Source organism: Pelodiscus sinensis, chromosome 27 (genome assembly GCF_052426305.1).
Source record: "Pelodiscus sinensis isolate ZL-2025 chromosome 27, ASM5242630v1, whole genome shotgun sequence".
NCBI lineage: Eukaryota > Metazoa > Chordata > Testudines > Trionychidae > Pelodiscus > Pelodiscus sinensis.
In genome coordinates this window covers 2614813-2632238 of record NC_143078.1, presented here as the reverse complement: position 1 = coordinate 2632238, position 17426 = coordinate 2614813, and the positions used below count along the sequence as shown (strand labels likewise).

The window sequence follows — 17426 nt, the reverse complement described above, 5'->3', positions numbered from 1 at the left end:
GGTTAAGCAATTCCTATTAAAGTTTTGGTTGGAAAGCAAGAAGAAACTCAAGTGGCATAACACGTTACAGCCAATTCAAAATATACTATTACTGTTTATCATCTTGTTGAAAGGTGCTACGAAGCAGCTAAAAATACACATAGTTCAGAACATGCTCTTCATCTAAACAATGTTTGAGTCTAGGAGGTTTGTCTGAATTATAATTTTCTGCAGAGGAATTACAGCAAGAGGAGGAATGGGAAGAAAACCAATTCAACGCCGCACATCTCTGGACAATGTCAGCCCCCATTATGACAAAATGGAACCCAAATTCAAGAGCTCATTTTAACAAAAAAAAGGGGGGGGGGGGGGCAATGTTCTTACCAGTACCATTTCCTAGGCGGAATTAGAATCTTCACACCCAATAACATTTCTGAAAGGACTCCAAAATTGTTTGTTCAGGGAACTGAATATCTGGCCTCACTCAAATTTGATAAGGAAACTGAAGAATCTATACATGTTTCTTTTGGAACTAAAACTGCAACTGTCCAGTAAGAATAATGTGGAAAATATTTGAGTTTTCCTTTGGAAACAAAATATTAGTCTTGGCTTAAAAGACGAGACAATATACTCCATTCGTGCAACAAAAATACATTCCTCATATCAAACATGTCACCAACTAGCTGACAGCTAACACTTCCTGAACTTGACAAATTGATAAGAGTTAGCACCTCATCTGACAATAGCCAGGTAGGGCATACCATTTGTACAAAAATGCTGTACAGTACACCTAAAGAGACATGACTGTTCATTAGTTATGGCCCCAACCGTGAACCTCTTTAAAGACATTAAACTAGTAAAGAACACAGTCCAGGTTTTAAAAACATATAATTAGAAAAAACCCTGTAACCGCTAGTTTATGCATCATCCTAGAATATTTGGTTTTCTAGATGCACAGTCAACCTCACAGCCAGCAGAGACAGCACAAGAGCTCCCTTTTCACCAAACTGTGCAGCTCTGTTTACCCTCCAAAGGGAAAGTCCTGTGGACTACTTTAATAATAAATTGTCTGAAGACAAACAAAGCAAGATGTTTTTTCCCTTCAACAATGTAATTGTTAGTGATCTACCCTAAAACACTAATAAGTTTGCAAACATAGATCTATTATATGGCAAGAGGGTTAGTCCTGTGTTCAGGATGTCAAACCATCTTCAGCTGAACACTCCTCAGACCTGAAGCTAAGTAAGGCTGTATATGGCTTGTTCAATGGGAGAACTCCAAGGAAGATCAAGCCGATGCATGAAGCAGGGTTGGCACTTTTCTTTCTGAGTCAGTATTGAGCTAATGAGCAACCACAGTACTGACAGCAAAATGCTGCTGAGGGACCATTTTTCAGGAGTACTAAGCGTATTGCAGAGTTTACAGCACCTTTTGCAAAAGCAGGAACATTTTCATGACTTAGCTATTTCATATATGTAACACACTTTCGTTAGTATGTCTTTCACCCAGGGATCTGAGTGTTTTGTTTAAACAAACATGAAGCCTCATCATACTCCTGTAAAAAAATTATGTTCACATTATCCCCATTTTACAAGTGGGTGAACTGAGCCAAAAGAAAGGAAGTAACATGCTCAAAGTTACAAAGTGAGTCAATGGCAAAGTTTAGGAGTTTCTTTAAACCTCTAAACCAGGGTGGGCAATAATGTTTGATGGGGGCCACTCCAGGAATTTAGTAAGTGGTCAAGTGCTGCACTGTTCCACGATATTAACGGAGGAGGTGCAGGGTCCAGAATGGAGGCTGGGAGCAGAAGGGAGCTAGGAGTAGGGGATTAGGATACAGGAGGGGATATGGAGTTTGGAAGGGAGTCTGGGTAAGGAGAGAGTTGTGACCTGGTGCAGGGAAGTGGAGCGTAGGAGGCGTCCAGTGTTTGGAGGGGTACGGGTACAGGAGAGGATTCCGACCTGAGGAGGCGTGTAGGAGAGGATGTAGGGTCTGGGAGGGTGTTGTGACCTATGGCAGGAGGGAGTTGAGACTTGGAGCAAGGGATTGGGGTGCAATGTCTAGGAGAGGGTATGTGTAGGAGTGGGGGTAAAGAGGGTTTGGGTTGTGACCTGGGGAAGGGGAGCAGAAGGGGAGGCAGGTTGGGGGGAGGAAGAAGTGGGGTACCAGGTGCAGGCTCTGGTCAGGAGGTTCTTACCTTAGGTAACTCCTGGCCAGAAGCCCAGCTGGAGGCCCGGGCAGGATCCCTGCCTACCATACCCCTGAATGACACTCAATGTGGCCAGCTACAAGGGCCATGTGCTCTCTGCATGCTGGGCACCCTTTGAGGGGCCCTCCGTGCACTGCCTGTGCCACAAGCATGGCCCATGTAGCTCCCATCGGCTGGAAACTGACCAACAGAAACAGAGAGATTGTGTTCGGGGCAAGAGCAGCATGTGAACCCCTCCCCCTGGCATGTATAATGTGCAGAGTGCACATGGCCCCCCGCAGAAAAGCCATTTTGAGTGGCATGTGGGGGCAGGGTAGGCAGGGAGCCTGCCTGAGGCCTCCGCTGGGCCATGGGCCAGATCTGGTGGCTTGGTGGGCTGGATCATATTTTGCCCATCTCTGTTTTAGATTGCACTCCCAATAGAACTCAGTAATGTATCACTAAACATATATTTTGTACTCCCTACATTGCAGAATTATGCAGTTATTACTTTATAGAAGAGATTCTTAACCTGTGGCCCAATCAGTACACTACCGTGGCTCATGTGACATCCTCAGGGACTTACAAGCAGTACACATATGTACCCCATAGTGGTAAATAGGCTGAGAACCACTGCTTCTTTTAGGTTTCCACTCAGTAGTTGGGATCACCTTAGAGTAGTGGTAACCAACAAGTAGTTTGGGATCTACCGGTAGATCTTGGAGCCTCTGACAGGCCATCCTGACTGGTTTGGCCAGGAAGCTCTCAAGCACTGGCACTTCAGTTGCCCCTCCACTCACTGTCGTGCTGCTCCTGCCTTCTGCCTTGGAGCTGCCCCTGGGAGCCTCCTGCTTGTTGTGTAGAGTGTGGGAGGGAGAAGTGAGGGGGCACTGATGTCAGGGTGTTCTTCCTCCCCCCACTCCTGTATCCCAGTTCCACACAGAGAGAGGGGGGTGGAGGGAGCTTGGCAATGCAAATCTCTGTCACTCTCACACACCCCCACTGTCCTTCACTCTCAGCTCCTGACCCAACACATACGTGGGGGGCTGTTGTTCCTTCTTTTACTACTTGCAAAGGTTGTTATTTCATCATTTTTATTTCTCTCTTACGCTTAAATGTAATTCTTCGAGCAGTGAGTTCTAAAATACAGAACTTGTCATGGTGGGAGTCATTATCCTTGTGGTAATTGCTCCTCTGAAAGTGGCTGGCATGTCCCTGCAGCCCCTGAGAGAGGCAGAGCAGGGGGTCTCCACATATCGTCCTTGCCCGCAGACACCGCTCCTGCAGCTCCCATTGATCAATAACGGGGAACCGTGGCTAGTGGAAGCTGTGGGCTCAGTGCCTGTAAATTCCGGGGACCACATGGCGCCATTGCTGTACGTGTCACCTGCTTTCAGGAGTGGTGCAGGGCCAGGGCAGGAGTAAGCCGCCTTAACCCCACTGCTCCACCACCCAGAACCCATCTCAGTTGAACAGTGCCCAGCCAGAGCCTGCTTCCTGAACCCTTGTTCCAGCCCTGAACCTCCTCCTGCCCCAGATGTGAGTTCCAAACTCCTTCCTAGAGCTTGCACACTGAAACCTCTCCTGGACCCCAATCCCCCACCCTGGGCTAAGCCTGGAGCCCCTCCCACACTCCAAACCCCTTGGCCCAAGACCAGAGCCTGCACTCCAACCTCCTACCCCAGCCTGGTGAAAGTGAGCGAGGCGAGGGGGTTGGAGTGAGCAGAGTGAGGCCTCAGAGAAGGGATGAAGCAGGGGCGGGGCCTCAGAGAAGAGGTGGGAAAGAGGTAGATCTTACATTGCACTTAAATTGAAAAAGTGATCTTGTGGTTAAAAAGGTTGGAGACCCCTTCCTTAGAGTGAATATTTCCTATATATTTACGATATGCCAACCATTTCACACATACATCCTTGTTTTCATGTCAAAATAGCTAGTACCTGTATCTGAAGGCCGAAGAGAGTCTGTATCACATGTGAAAAAGGTCTGATGATCCTGAGCAGACAAATTCATGTCGTAGTATGTAAGCGGCTCCTTTCCAGTCACCCATGTGTACCTTTAATAAAAGGCAAGAAAAGTCTCAACACATGCTGGTAACAGTTGATAAAGAAGTATGATGTCCCCAGAAACCAACAGATCATTTGTTAAGTGTATTTTCTAATCGTAAACTTGCAATGCCAGTGCTCTATTCAAGCTTCCAGAGGGCTTCCTGGGAAAAGGCAACGTATGATTTTTGAACCTAAAAGACAAATGGCTTGGCAACTGCCCATTTGAGAAATGCCTCTATCCCTGTGCAACAGTGTCACAGTTATGGTCAACAATGGTCCTCAAGCTGCAATTATCACTGTATAAAGAGAGAACGTGGTTCCCAGAAGGTGTTCTACGTGAGATACTCTACTTTGGAACTTATTCCTCAAGCTTTGGAATGAAATAGCTCAAATCTGTCAGCTTTCAGGGCATGCTGCAAAGCTCAGCTCTCTTCCTGGATTTGAGGGAAAGAGGGTGGTGATGAGCACTAGAAAAGCCGGTGCTTTGCTTTTAGGAAGTTACAGAGTTCACTTTATTTGCAAGAGTATTTGTGTTACGAATATGGGATGAAGGTGCCTAAAACTTTTGACAAATATTTTTTAAGTGTACGACTAGTATAAATCCAATAATTAGCCATGGTGCTCTTTGGAACTCAGCATTATTTCTAAGCAGTGCAACAATGAGAGCCCTGGCAACAACTTAAAAGGTGTGTGTAGGATCCAAGTTCATTTCCACAGCTGCTTGTTACATTGAAAATAAAATGAAATAAATACCTGCTATATTCAGCTCCTCTGAAAAGATTAAGAGGGTTTCTCCACACTTTGCATTCTGCAAAATGAAAGAGCACTCTACTTCAAATCTGAATAAGAGTTCCAAAACTCATCACTTGTCTTTAAATAATTACAGCGCTTTCTGTAAAATCCACGTAACTCCAATTCATCTGAATTCTCTGATCACTTCCTGCCGGACATGACTTTTGCAAAGTCAGAGGTTTTTAGCACTCCAGTCATACAAAAGCACTTGGAAGAAGGGTTCAATGCTCAAATTATGTAATTTTTAGCCTGCAAACTAAAATGTTGGGTGTCAGCAAAAGCCTAGTATTACTGGGACAATTTAATGTGTTTTGATCTCCTGACTAAAACGCTTACTTCTAATAATTATGTAACCTATTAGGCAATACACAGGTTCTTTCTTTCAGCAATTTTAAGAAATGCAACAGTCTTCACAAAGCAATTCTGGATTTTACTTCACTGATTTCCATCATTATTTCTCTTTACTTCTGCAAGTCTCTTGCACTGATGGTCCCAAATAAGAATATCTTCCTCTGATTGTTACCATAGACACTAATGTGAAAAGGCCATTCCAAAATAGAAATCCAACAAGCTGGAACTAGGTTTCTAAGTTTAGGAGAGACACTTAACATGTACCTCAAAGTAGGGTTGCCAGGTGTCCGGTATGCTACCGGACAGTCGGGTATTTGCGCTCTTTGTCCGGTAAAAAATAATCAGATAATATCGGACATGTGCAATGTCCAGTATTCTCTGATTTTCCAGTTGTGCACTGGATGGAAGCCTGGCGTGGGCAGGGGGAGCGGCTGGAAGTCGGTGCCACGATCGGCGCTAGGAGCCTGTAATTGCACAGAAGCCTGACGGGGGCGGAGGGAATGGCTGGAAGGTGGGGCCACGATTGGCACTAAGAGCCTGTGATTGCGCAGAAGCCTGGCGGGGACGAGGGGAGTGGCTAGGAGTACCAGTCACTCCCCTCGCCCGGCTTCTGCGCAATCACAGGCTCCCAGTGCCGATCGTGGCCTCACCTCCCAGCCTGGGAGTCCCAGCTGGGAGGCAGGGTTGCGATTGCTGCTCTGGGTGCCCCAGAACGAGGGAGGGTGGCGGCGGGGGGGCTTATTATCCCGCGTTCCATTTTTTTTTGCTCGACCAAAAAAATACCGGGTGTTCGGTATTTTTTGGGAGACCATCTGGCAGCCCTACAGCAAAGTGAAACATTATAAGCAATTACCTGACAAATTCTGCCTGTTTGTCTCATTTTCTCCATTGTTGGCTGAAAAACCTTGTACTGGAGGACTACTTTCTACTCCCCCAATGAGTGGCCTCAAATGGCTCACAGAAACCTGCTCAATGAAAGAGGTGCCATATTTTTGGAAGTACCACAATTCAAATATCTGCAATGGGAAAAGGAGAAAAATTGCCAACAAGTATTTCACTACACAAGTTTCTAATAGACATGAAACAAAAATGTGAGCCATGCGATCATCCCTTTACAACTGATTACAGATAGTATTTATAAAAATTAACAATATTGTATAACTCCTTTCACTAAACAAAAGGAACATGTTTCCCACACAATGTGCAAAGAAAAAAAAATTAAGAAATCTGTCAGATTTTAGCCAAATAATGTATTATCATCCATAAAAGCATACTAACTTCTGAAGCAATGTTAACAAACAAGGTGTCTGCAGCCCTTAATTTAGCACAGTCAAGAGGACTTACCCTTGGAAGTAAGGATTACATGAGTGGGCCTAACTTTGGGTTTCATTCTTTCAAATCCACCTCATGCCCATTTTGTATTACCTGCAATCTGCTTTTTCGACAGCATGTATGTCTTCAGAAAGGGAATCTATTTAGTTCATTTATGACAAGTTTAAGGTCAAGAGTGTTTTTTTAAAACTATTTCCTTCTTTAGGCCTTATGAGGCATTTATGTATCAAATTCTAGACACTGGAGTTAAGGACCACTCTAGAACCACTCATCTGGGTATTTCCATCAACATTAAGAGATAAGTCATTGTGAAATGTTGCAATAACGCATCCATTTTAAATGTCAACAAAATCCACTTTTTTTCTTTAAAGCGGGGGTTTTTCTGTATCTTAATTATGTAAAATGACTAAGGCAAACAACATCCACCTCCTTCTTAATCAGCCTCCCAAACCCTCCATTCATTACTCACAAACAACATTCTTCCTGCAGCTATGGTAAACAAATTGTTTCCTTCACATAAAAAATATGTTTCTTTTCTTTTAACTTTAGCCACAAAAAAATGTCCTCTAAATACAGCTTTGGCTTATTCTGCTAGCAGTGTGTGATGTCTAACAGTGAAAGAATGTTCCAAAAGGCCTTAATCCTGCAACCAGACCTGCCCACACAGACCTACCAGAATTCAGCAAGAGTCATTTCTTTTATAATCCAAGCCCTCTCCCCCCACCAACCTCTCTTTTTAAGTAACTTTTTAGTGGATTTAGCGCCAGTGAAACATCCAAAAAGGATTTCACTCTCCAAGCAATTTGTCCAAACATCACTTGCAATGTGTCTTTGCTGCACACTGCATCACCAGTATTTCACCTATGGCTTGGAGGGACGACCTCCAACAGTGATAGAGGTGACTGGTCTTTGTGGTCTGGCTGCATTGACTGCCAATGAGAGAAAAGCCAGTTGTGGCAGTGGTTTTGTGATGCAAAATATCCATTGGGAAAGGAACTGAGTTTTTCCTATTTAAAACAAAGGAAATTATATGCAATATTGAAGGTTGAGATTCTATTGGCACAAGCTTCAGGAAATCTAGAGTTAAGGTTGGTGTGGGAACATAGCTATGCACTGTTCAGGTAACAATGGATAGAAACTACTGAAGTGTCTTAGTTTCTTTTACAGTATAAGGACACCACCTAGAGACTGGTCAGAGAACAGGAGGGTTTCTTCCATCCTCACTTTAACAAGAGACATGCAAAAGCTCTAGTGAGAAGAGGATTCTACTTACAAATATCAGTCCAGATATAAGAGATGAAGTCCCTGTAAGTGCAACGTAGAATTTTGGAGTCAAAGTGCTTAAGAACACAGTCACTGTTAAGAGGGAAGAACAGCACAATCAATAGGCAGAACTAGAAAAATCCAAACAATATGTTTGAAAGCAACATGAACAACCATAGCACACTAAACACATATACATACACAACAAAATTGCTTAGGTTTTGCAAGGGCCTTAGTAATTTCACAGATGGGAGAATACAGCAAGCAGAAGATGAGAGTTAAAAGAAGATGCTGAACCAAAATACAGCTAGTGTTTGCAGCCAGAATGATTCTATACAAATCCTTTGAACAGACAAACATTGTAAGGCTCCTCTCTGCACTAAAGAAGGACCTTATCAGTTGCATGAGTAAATAATTTATTTTAATTTAAAAGTGAGCTTTATTATTTTGATACAAGTTTCTATGAAGTCTTAGCAAGTAAACTGATGAAAATTCTGTTTTAAAAAGGCACATGTTCTTTCCTAAACAACCTTAGCCACACAGACTCAACAGTGTAATTTTTCTTAATTATAATAAAAATCTGAATCCAACTTCACATCAAAATGTTGAAATGCTAATTCCTCAGTGAATAATCAATGTGTTCCTAGATCTCAAATATTAAAAAGCGTAACAAAAAAGAGTGCACCAAAAGTTATGATGTTCAAATAGATTTGAACAGATTTCCATTCTGTGGTATTTACAGAACAAATGAGACCTCTTCAATGTCCCCTCCCTGCGCAAATCTCACATTTCCAAGTCAGAAAAGCATGTTTGGTCTGAGCTGATCTACCAATCCACTATCGCAGTGAAGCAGCAATGGGAAAACTAGGTGCATATTGCACCACCAACTGGAGTATTACATAACAAAGACAGCCTCTGTTTCCAGTCTCCAGTATCTACTGCAGTCTGAGCATACGCTTAGTTTAATACTTAAAAAACAACAAATAGTTCTGCAGCACCTTAGGGATGAACAAAAAATGTAGATGGTATCATGAGCTTTCGTGGGCATAGCCCACTTCTTTAGATGACGAGTAAGAGGTTCGGGGTAGAAATAAATAGCAGAGAAAGAGAGGGAATGCGGAGGGAAAGGGAAGGGGGGGAATTTGAAAAAATATTATCAATTATAGTATCTGTGCTAACTGAGGCTGAGTGGGCTGTAAATGCCCAGTGCTTAGCTTTTTATGTCATTAGGGTGTGGAATGTAGCACCCCATAAAGGTCAGGTCTTTGTTGAAACCTTGATTATAGGTGTCAAACTTGTAAATGAATTTGGTTTTGAAAAACACACACACACACGCACATGCACGCACACACACACACACACGCGCCCAGCACAGCAAGTTACAATGCTGTAAAACATCAGCGATGTCAACAGGCTCCTTGTGGAGGTGATTTAGTTGAAATCACCCAGCACTGGTGATGTGGCCACATTGCCAGGTTCAAGCACCGCCACAACAGCACTTTAAGTTGGGAACAGACAAAGTCCTAGGTGAGGATGCTATTACAGAAACATAGTATAATTTCTCTTAAGATAGATTTTAGTAAACTCAGAGAGGTACGGTCCCATGGAAAAGACTACAAGGAAAAACAACTGAAGAGACAGTTGTTTTCAAAGGGACATTATTAAGGGCCCAAAAGCAAACCATACCACTGTGTAAGAAAGATAGAAAGTATGGCAAGAGACCACCTTGCATCGACTGGGAGATCTAACATGATTTAAAAATCAAAAAGGAGTCATATCAAAAGTGGAAATTAGGTCAAATTACAAAGGATGAATATAAGCAAACAACACAAGTATGCAGGGGCCAGATTAGAAAGGTGAAGGCAAAAAACGAGCTCAATCTAGCTAGAGACATAAAGGGTAACAAGAAGACATTCTACAAATATATTAGAAGCAACAGGAAGGCCAAGGACAGAGCAGGCCCAATGCTCAGTGAAAAGAGAGAAACAATAACAGGAAACTTGGAAATAGCAGAGGTGCTTATTGACTTCTTTGTTTCAGTTTTTGTCAAGAAGATCGATGGTGACGGGATGCCTAACATAGTGAATGCTAGTGGGACCGGGGTAGGGTTAGAAGTTAAAATAAAAAAAGAACAAGTTAAAAATTACTTAGAAAAGTTAGATGTCTTCAAGAAACCAGGGCCCGATGAAATGCGTCCTCGAATACTCAAGGAGCAGATAGAGGAGGTATCTGAGCCTTTAGTTATTACCTTTGAAAAATTATGGTCACGAGAGGTACCAGAAGACTGGAAAAGGGCAAATCTAGTGCCCATCTATAAAAAGGGAAATGAGAACAACCCAGGGAACTACAGACCCGTCAGTTTAACTCTCACCCCGGTCCCAGAGCATCTCTCCCCTGTCCCCGTGCCCGTCCCCGCCGTGCACAACCTTCACTGAGCTTCTCCTTGCTGGCTGCTGCTGCCCTGCACATACTGGTAGGCGGGGAGATTCCCGGGTGTGACGTAATGTCACGGCCCGGGATTTTAAAACTGCTGGGTGCTGCGTTGCGCCGTATGGCTGTGTTGCGGGTTTGGAGTCTGGGGACGGAGTGCAGACTCTGGCCCCACAAAGTGGAAGGCAGGGGGAAGGGGAAGGGCTGGGAAAGGAAGGGGCTTGTGTGGAGGGGGAGGGGAGAGGAAGGCACCAAAAGGACAGGGTAGAGGAGAGACAAATGCCAGGGGGCCAAGTGCAGACAATGAGAAAAAAGGCAGGAGGGGAGGTGTCAGTGGGAGAGGGACAGAGTGATGCTGGGAGGGGAGAGGGTAAAGGCATTGGAGGCTAGAGAGGGGACAGGAGGTGCTGGGAGAAGGCTTGAAAGAAGGGGTGGACATGAGGGAGGCTGGGATGGAGCAAGTCCATCTTTTACAGCTGTGGTGATGCTAAATATACTATCTAGCCCAGTGATTCCCAACCTTTTTCACATGGAGAAACCCCTAAAATAATTTTTCATGTCCCGAGTAACCCCTACCTATGAAAACGTTTGCTTGGTCAGAAAAAGTTGACTGCGGGGAGCACAATTCAATTACTGCTAAACGCAGAGAATTCTGGGAAGCAGAAGGGCAGGCACAATACAACTAAATATAACCTTAGACACGAACTGACCAAAACAAAACAAAGAGGCAGTTGGTAGTGTACGAAGATTACTCCAGTATTGCCAATTGCCAGAAAAAAATTCCTGCGATATTTCGAGGGATATTTGGAATTGTTTGTGGTATTTCAAAATTTTTATTTATTTATTTATTCCACGATTTCTCGCAGAACCCTGGATAGGAAACACTGATCTAGCCATTGGCTCAAGAAAACTGAGGCAATCATCTATTGCAGACATTTGAGAGTTAATTTTAAGGAGCAGGCCCACCACCTTAACAGCATAAACCTATTTAATCAGCCTCTGACCCTTGGTAAAGGAGAAATGGAAGGAAGTATCTACTGACAGCAAGCATGAAGCCTATGTAGTTCAGCAATAAATGTCATGGTCTAGCATCCCTTCAGTTTGTAATTATACTTGTGACTACTGCAGTTTCATCGAATCGTCACCTATTTCTATATTTGTATCTAGAAATCAACCATATTGTTCTTGCAAATGTGACAATGTGAACAGTAGACTGAATTGGTGTTGAACTCCCACAACTCAGTGAATCTTACAAGCTCAAGAAAAATATCAAGTTTAATCTATTCTTCTCATTCACATGCAGTAAAGCAGACTAAAGAACCCCTTTGTGGCATCAGCTGGAGCAGTGTTATTTCCACAGCACATACAACCACAAGTGACAACCCAAGCTGAGCTGAAATGATGGATATGAGGTAACCAGCACCTTCAGACTGATTGTGGCACAACCAATGAACACAACCGAACAGTCATCATACCAATACAAGACTATTTATGTTACCTAATGGTGATCTACCATCTCCCAAATTAAGGATGTTAAATTTTGATTAATCAACTAATCAAATAGTCGATGTAATTTGCATTGACTTTTTAATTTGTCAATAAGGGTGCCTCTGCCTTTGAAATGTAGCAAGAGCCCTTATGGCTCTTACTACATTTAAAAGGCGGAAGGAAGTGCCACAGGGAGCACAGTCAGCGGGGGACTCAAGCAGCGCTGGGGGGGGGGGGGAGGGGGAGAAGGGCTCTGGTACATTTCAAAAGCAGGGAGCGTGCGGCCAGTGGGGGATTATTTGAGTCCCCAGCTCGCCCCAGGCTTCCAGTTCCCTGCCGAGTCTTTGCTCCTTCTCCCCACGGAGACCGTGCTTTTAAGCAGCAAGGTGGGGGGAGGAGGAGTTACTAGTCAAGTCACTAGTCGACTAGCCAATAAGGAAATGCACAAATAGTCCAAATGCACAAATAGCAAATGCTTATCAGATAGTCGACTAGTTGCTTGAATCCCTATCCCAAATAACTCAAAACCAGGACAAGAAGGGACATTTCCTGTCACATCAAACAAAACACACAATATTGACAAACCGCAGGGGAAATTTTTAATTCCTGAACATCTCTAGGACTGGTTGAGTGAATTTCAAAGCGCTGATCTTGAGGTGCTGCCTGCTAGTCCATAACCTATGGTTAACTAAGGCCCAGCAAAATCCTTCTAATTGGCACATTTCATAGGAAATAAACATGCCAATTAAACCATCAACCTAACTCTCCCCAGGTCAAGAGAAAACCACAGCACTGAGAGATATTCACTTTTATTTCTTTAACTGCTTTTTACATAAGCATTGTACTAAGTATTAGAACACTGTCAAAAGCTATGTTAAGGTAATGTGTCTTGTATGATAGCCATTAAAAAGAATCAGAATGTATTCTGCACTGGAGGGACATAAAAACCTTGTCTACTACACTAACAAAAGTTACCCACTGTTGTTAAGGATTTGTGTAATAACCATATAAGTTGAAACAGCACTGAACACACTAACGACATTTTTGGAAAATGAAACCGGTCACTTTTTGTTAGGCAAGTTGGAAACTGGTACCAAAATGCTCTGACTCATAATGATTAATGCTGAGACTGCAGATAACAACAAAGGGGTGAGTGATAGCTGTAAATGAATCTTGCTGACTCTGTTCCTTAGCAAGTGTCTCAATTGTGTTTTGTGAAATTTCTTAAGGGACTCATTAGATTCTGCGGCTGCAGCAAATGACGATCTAGTGAATAAAGATAGCAAAAGGTCAAGGATTTCTGAGATTATTTCCAGAATTAAGGGTGACAGTAATAATTAATATCTGTAAATAGAGAGCAATTTCAATCCTTCCAAGAATTTCCAAATATCTTACAAGGGTTTATAGACACCAGGGGCTCGTCTACACTGGCCCCTTTTCCGGAAGGGGCATGTAAATTTCATGAGTCGTAGTAGGGAAATGCGCGGGGGATTTAAATATCCCCCGCGGCATTTAAATAAAAATGTCCGCCGCTTTTTTCCGGCTTTTAAAAACTTTTTAAAAACTGGCCCCTTCCTACTTTGAAGGAATTCCTACTTTGAAGTAGGAATAAGAGCCTCCGGAAAAGGGCACTTTTTCCGGAGGATCGGGGCCAGTGTAGACGCTCTTTTCCGGCTTTTTTAAAAGCCGGAAAAAAGCGGCGGACATTTTTATTTAAATGCCACGGGGGATATTTAAATCCCCCGCGCATTTCCCTACTACGACTCATGAAATTTACATGCCCCTTCCGGAAAAGGGGCCAGTGTAGACGTAGCCCAGATGTCTAGGAGGAAGCTAATACAAAAAGTTGATGCCTGAACCACACCCGCCTCGGGCACCAATCCCATTCCAGCAGCTAGAGACATGCTGAGCTTCTTTCCAAGTGCTGGTACCTGCCTATTAGCTCAGGAGGTTAGTATCATCCTCTGGCTAACAATTAGTTAAAAACACTGAAGTGTGAAGCCCTTTCCCATTCTCCTCTGACTCCTGGAAGACAAGAAAGCTTTTTCTCTTATGTCCATTGATAACTGCGGCATCCTCAATCAGATGTTATCCAGAATCCTATAGGCTGAAATGAAACTTGTCCATTTGGTTAATTTCACCCACTGTGGACATTATCAACTGGAAATGCTTTCATCCAAAGGTGGGGAGTAGGAAGGAGGAAGGGAGAGTGTGAAAGCAGTTACAGTTCCTCCACTTGCCTGAATCTCCCTGAGAATGTTGTCATTCTATGGTCACAAATGTATTTTCTTCCATGCTAATGTATGAAAGATACACAAAAAGAAAACTACACAAAAATCTGCCAAATGCACAAATTAAACACACTAGAAAAAAAATAAAAATATTGTTTCTTCTAGATTCTTTCAATTCTAGAGATGTTAAATGTTACTTGCAACCATAACGGGTAAGACATTTTAAACTGTTGGTGTCCTCCTACGTATCTGCACAAACTAAGATACATGAAACTAGCCCAGTGTTTTTATTTCCAGTCGTACCCACCTGTAATTAACAACCAGGCCTAAAACCCTGAAGTCTTATCTATCCTGTATGTTAGCAACAAAAACAAAAGAATACTAGTTCAGAACAAATGTCCCTTTAGTCTTTCAACAGTGGTTAGTGCCAGGTGACCCCAGAACAAGTAATCATTCAATGAACCATTTCCTGTTACAGGTGCCCCGCTTCTGATAGAAGCTAGGGATACCATCCCTGCCCATCCTGATTAATAGCTACTGATGGACCTATCTTCTATTAATGTATTTAGTTCTTTTGAACCCTGTTATAGTCCTGAATAGGACTATCCAGAAAAGCAAAGGTATCTTCCTGCTCTACCTTTCTGGGCTACACTTGACAGTGTGCTATACCTGATTTATTTATAATGGGCACTTAACAAAAAAAAAATCACAATGATTTCTGGAGCTTGACAAGAATGGAAGAATATATCTATCTGTCTCAGCCACCCTATTTGTTTTCTATGTGCATTTGACAGCACTGTGTACACTACAATCAGTGTCACTATTTCCCCAGTGGGGGGAGACCCTTCACAAATCAACAGGGGATTAAAAAACAACAAACGTGATGGTAAAACCATGCCAGGCTCAGGAGGAGCAAGCAGGGAGGAATCTGGGGCTAAAACTACCTTGGAGGTACTTATTAGAAATTAGTGAGATTTCTCATGCATGGTGGCCCATGAGAAAACTCTGCTGGGCCCACAGGAAATTGAGCAAATGGCTCTGAAACCAAAAACACTCAGGCTACATCTAGACTGGCATGATTTTGCGGAAATACTTTTAACGGAAAAGTTTTTCCGCAAAAGAGCATCTAGATTGGCAAGGACGCTTTTGCGCAAAAAGTGCTTTTAGGCAAAAGCATCCGTGCCAATCTAGACACGCTTTTGTGCAAGAAAGCTCTGATAGCCATTTTAGCCATTGGGCTTTCTTGTGCAAAAAATTAAGGTGCCTGTCTACACTGGCCCTCTTGCACAAGTATTCTTGCGCAAGAGGGCTTATCCCTGAGCGAGAGTGTGAAAGTATTTACGCAAGAAGCACTGATTTTGTACATTACAAAGTCAGTGTTCTTGCGCAAATTCAAGTGGCCTGTGTAGACAGCTGGCAAGTTTTTGCGCAAAAGCACAAGCTTTTGCACAAAATTTTTCCAGTCTAGAGCACCCTCAGGGTTTTAGGCCTGAGTGTTAATAATAGGTAGGCACTACAGGTAACCCTTCTGCTCCACAAATGTTCCCTCAGCCCTGGGAAGCCCTGCCCCCACACACCCCGACCCTCAGTCCGGCCTCCCCACACATCCCCCTATGAGCCCTGCCCCCCACACCCTAAGGATCCCTGCCCCCACGCACCCCAACACTCAGCCCAGCCTCCCACGTACCCCCATGAGCCCTGCTCCCACGCACCCCGACCCTCAGCCCTGCCCCCCCGCACCCCCTACGAGCCCAGCCCCCATGCACCCCGACCCTCAGCCCAGCCCCCCCGCACCCCCTACGAGCCCAGCCCCCATGCACCCCGACCCTCAGCCCAGCCCCCCCGCACCCCCTACGAGCCCAGCCCCCATGCACCCCGACCCTCAGCCCCCCCCACCCCGCCTCCCCAGTCCCCCCCGCACCCCCTACGAGCCCAGCCCCCCATGCACCCCGACCCTCAGCCCAGCCCCCCCGCCCCCCACGCACCCCCGACCCTCAGCCCAGCCCCCCCGCACCCCCTACGAGCCCAGCCCCCCCCCACGCACCCCGACAGCCCAGCCCCCCATGCCCCCGACCCTCAGCCCAGCCCCCCACGCACCCCGACCCTCAGCCCAGCCGCCCCAGCCCCCCCCGCACCCCGACCCTCAGCCCCCCCGCTCCCCGCCGCGCCTCTCACCGGCCGCCCAGTTGTCGCGGAGCCGGAGCGGGGCCCGCAGCCAGTAGAGGAGCCCGAGCGCCGCCAGCAGCCCCAGCGCGCGAGCCCAGGGCCCGCCGGCCAGCCCGGCCCCCCGCCGCCTCAGCCGCGCCCAGCGCCCCGCGCCCGCCGCCTCCTCGCTGCCGCTGCCGCTCTCCGCCATTGCCGGGCCGGGCGGGGCCGCGCGGGGGGGCGGGCGCGCGCCCTGCGCCGGGGGAAGCGAAGAGCGCAGCACCGCTCTGGGGGGGGGGGGGACACTGCACTGGGCCCGGAGATGGGGGGGGGGGGGCAGCGCGCACAGTGACACTCGGTGGGCATGTTAACGCCCCTATAATTCTGTGACACTTCCACCGTGACACTCGGTGGTCAATGGCCGTAATGCAGCGCTGTGTGCAGTGTCCCCGTCTCTGGGACCTTCCCTGGTTTGGGGGGGCACTGCACACAGTACTAGGTCCAGCACGGGGATGGGGCATTGCACACTGCACTGGGCACTGCCAGGGGATGTGGGGGGGGGGACATTGCACACTGCTCTGGACACTGCCCGGAGGTGGGGGGGGGACACTGCACTGGGCACTGCCAGGGGATGTGGGGGGGGGGCATTGCACACTGCTCTGGGCACTGCCAGGGGATGTGGGGGGGGGGGCATTGCACACTGCTCTGGGCACTGCCAGGGGATGTGGGGGGGGGACATTGCACACTGCTCTGGGCACTGCCAGGGGATGTGGGGGGGGGACATTGCACACTGCTCTGGGCACTGCCAGGGGATGTGGGGGGGGGACATTGCACACTGCTCTGGGCACTGCCAGGGGATGTGGGGGGGGGCATTGCACACTGCACTGGGCACTGCCAGGGGATGTGGGGGGGGGGACATTGCACACTGCACTGGGCACTGCCAGGGGATGTGGGGGGGGCATTGCACACTGCTCTGGGCACTGCCAGGGGATGTGGGGGGGGCATTGCACACTGCTCTGGGCACTGCCAGGGGATGTGGGGGGGGGGGACATTGCACACTGCTCTGGGCACTGCCAGGGGATGTGGGGGGGGGACATTGCACACTGCTCTGGGCACTGCCAGGGGATGTGGGGGGGGGGGGCATTGCACACTGCACTGGGCCCTGCCCGGAGCTGGGGGG

At 46.2% G+C, this 17426-nt stretch overlaps 1 protein-coding gene across 6 annotated transcripts in view; it reads right to left on the bottom strand.

Annotated features, from left to right (window-relative positions):
- Positions 1 to 16482, bottom strand: part of ST7L (suppression of tumorigenicity 7 like) — a 47110-nt gene extending 30628 nt beyond the window's left edge. For 3 of the 6 annotated variants that reach the window (XM_075909954.2, XM_075909957.2, XM_075909955.2), the window contains exons 1-5: positions 16277 to 16482; positions 7963 to 8045; positions 6211 to 6373; positions 4968 to 5022; positions 4107 to 4222 (exon numbers count right to left, since the gene is read on the bottom strand). In XM_075909954.2, coding sequence (XP_075766069.2) covers positions 4107 to 4222; positions 4968 to 5022; positions 6211 to 6373; positions 7963 to 8045; positions 16277 to 16457 — 598 coding nt within the window. In that variant the 5' untranslated portion in view covers positions 16458 to 16482. The remainder of the gene's footprint in view (positions 1 to 4106; positions 4223 to 4967; positions 5023 to 6210; positions 6374 to 7962; positions 8046 to 16276) is intronic. The other 3 variants (XM_075909953.2, XM_075909958.2, XM_075909956.2) reach the window with 3 other exon arrangements.
- Between the last annotated feature and the right edge of the window lie 944 nt (positions 16483 to 17426).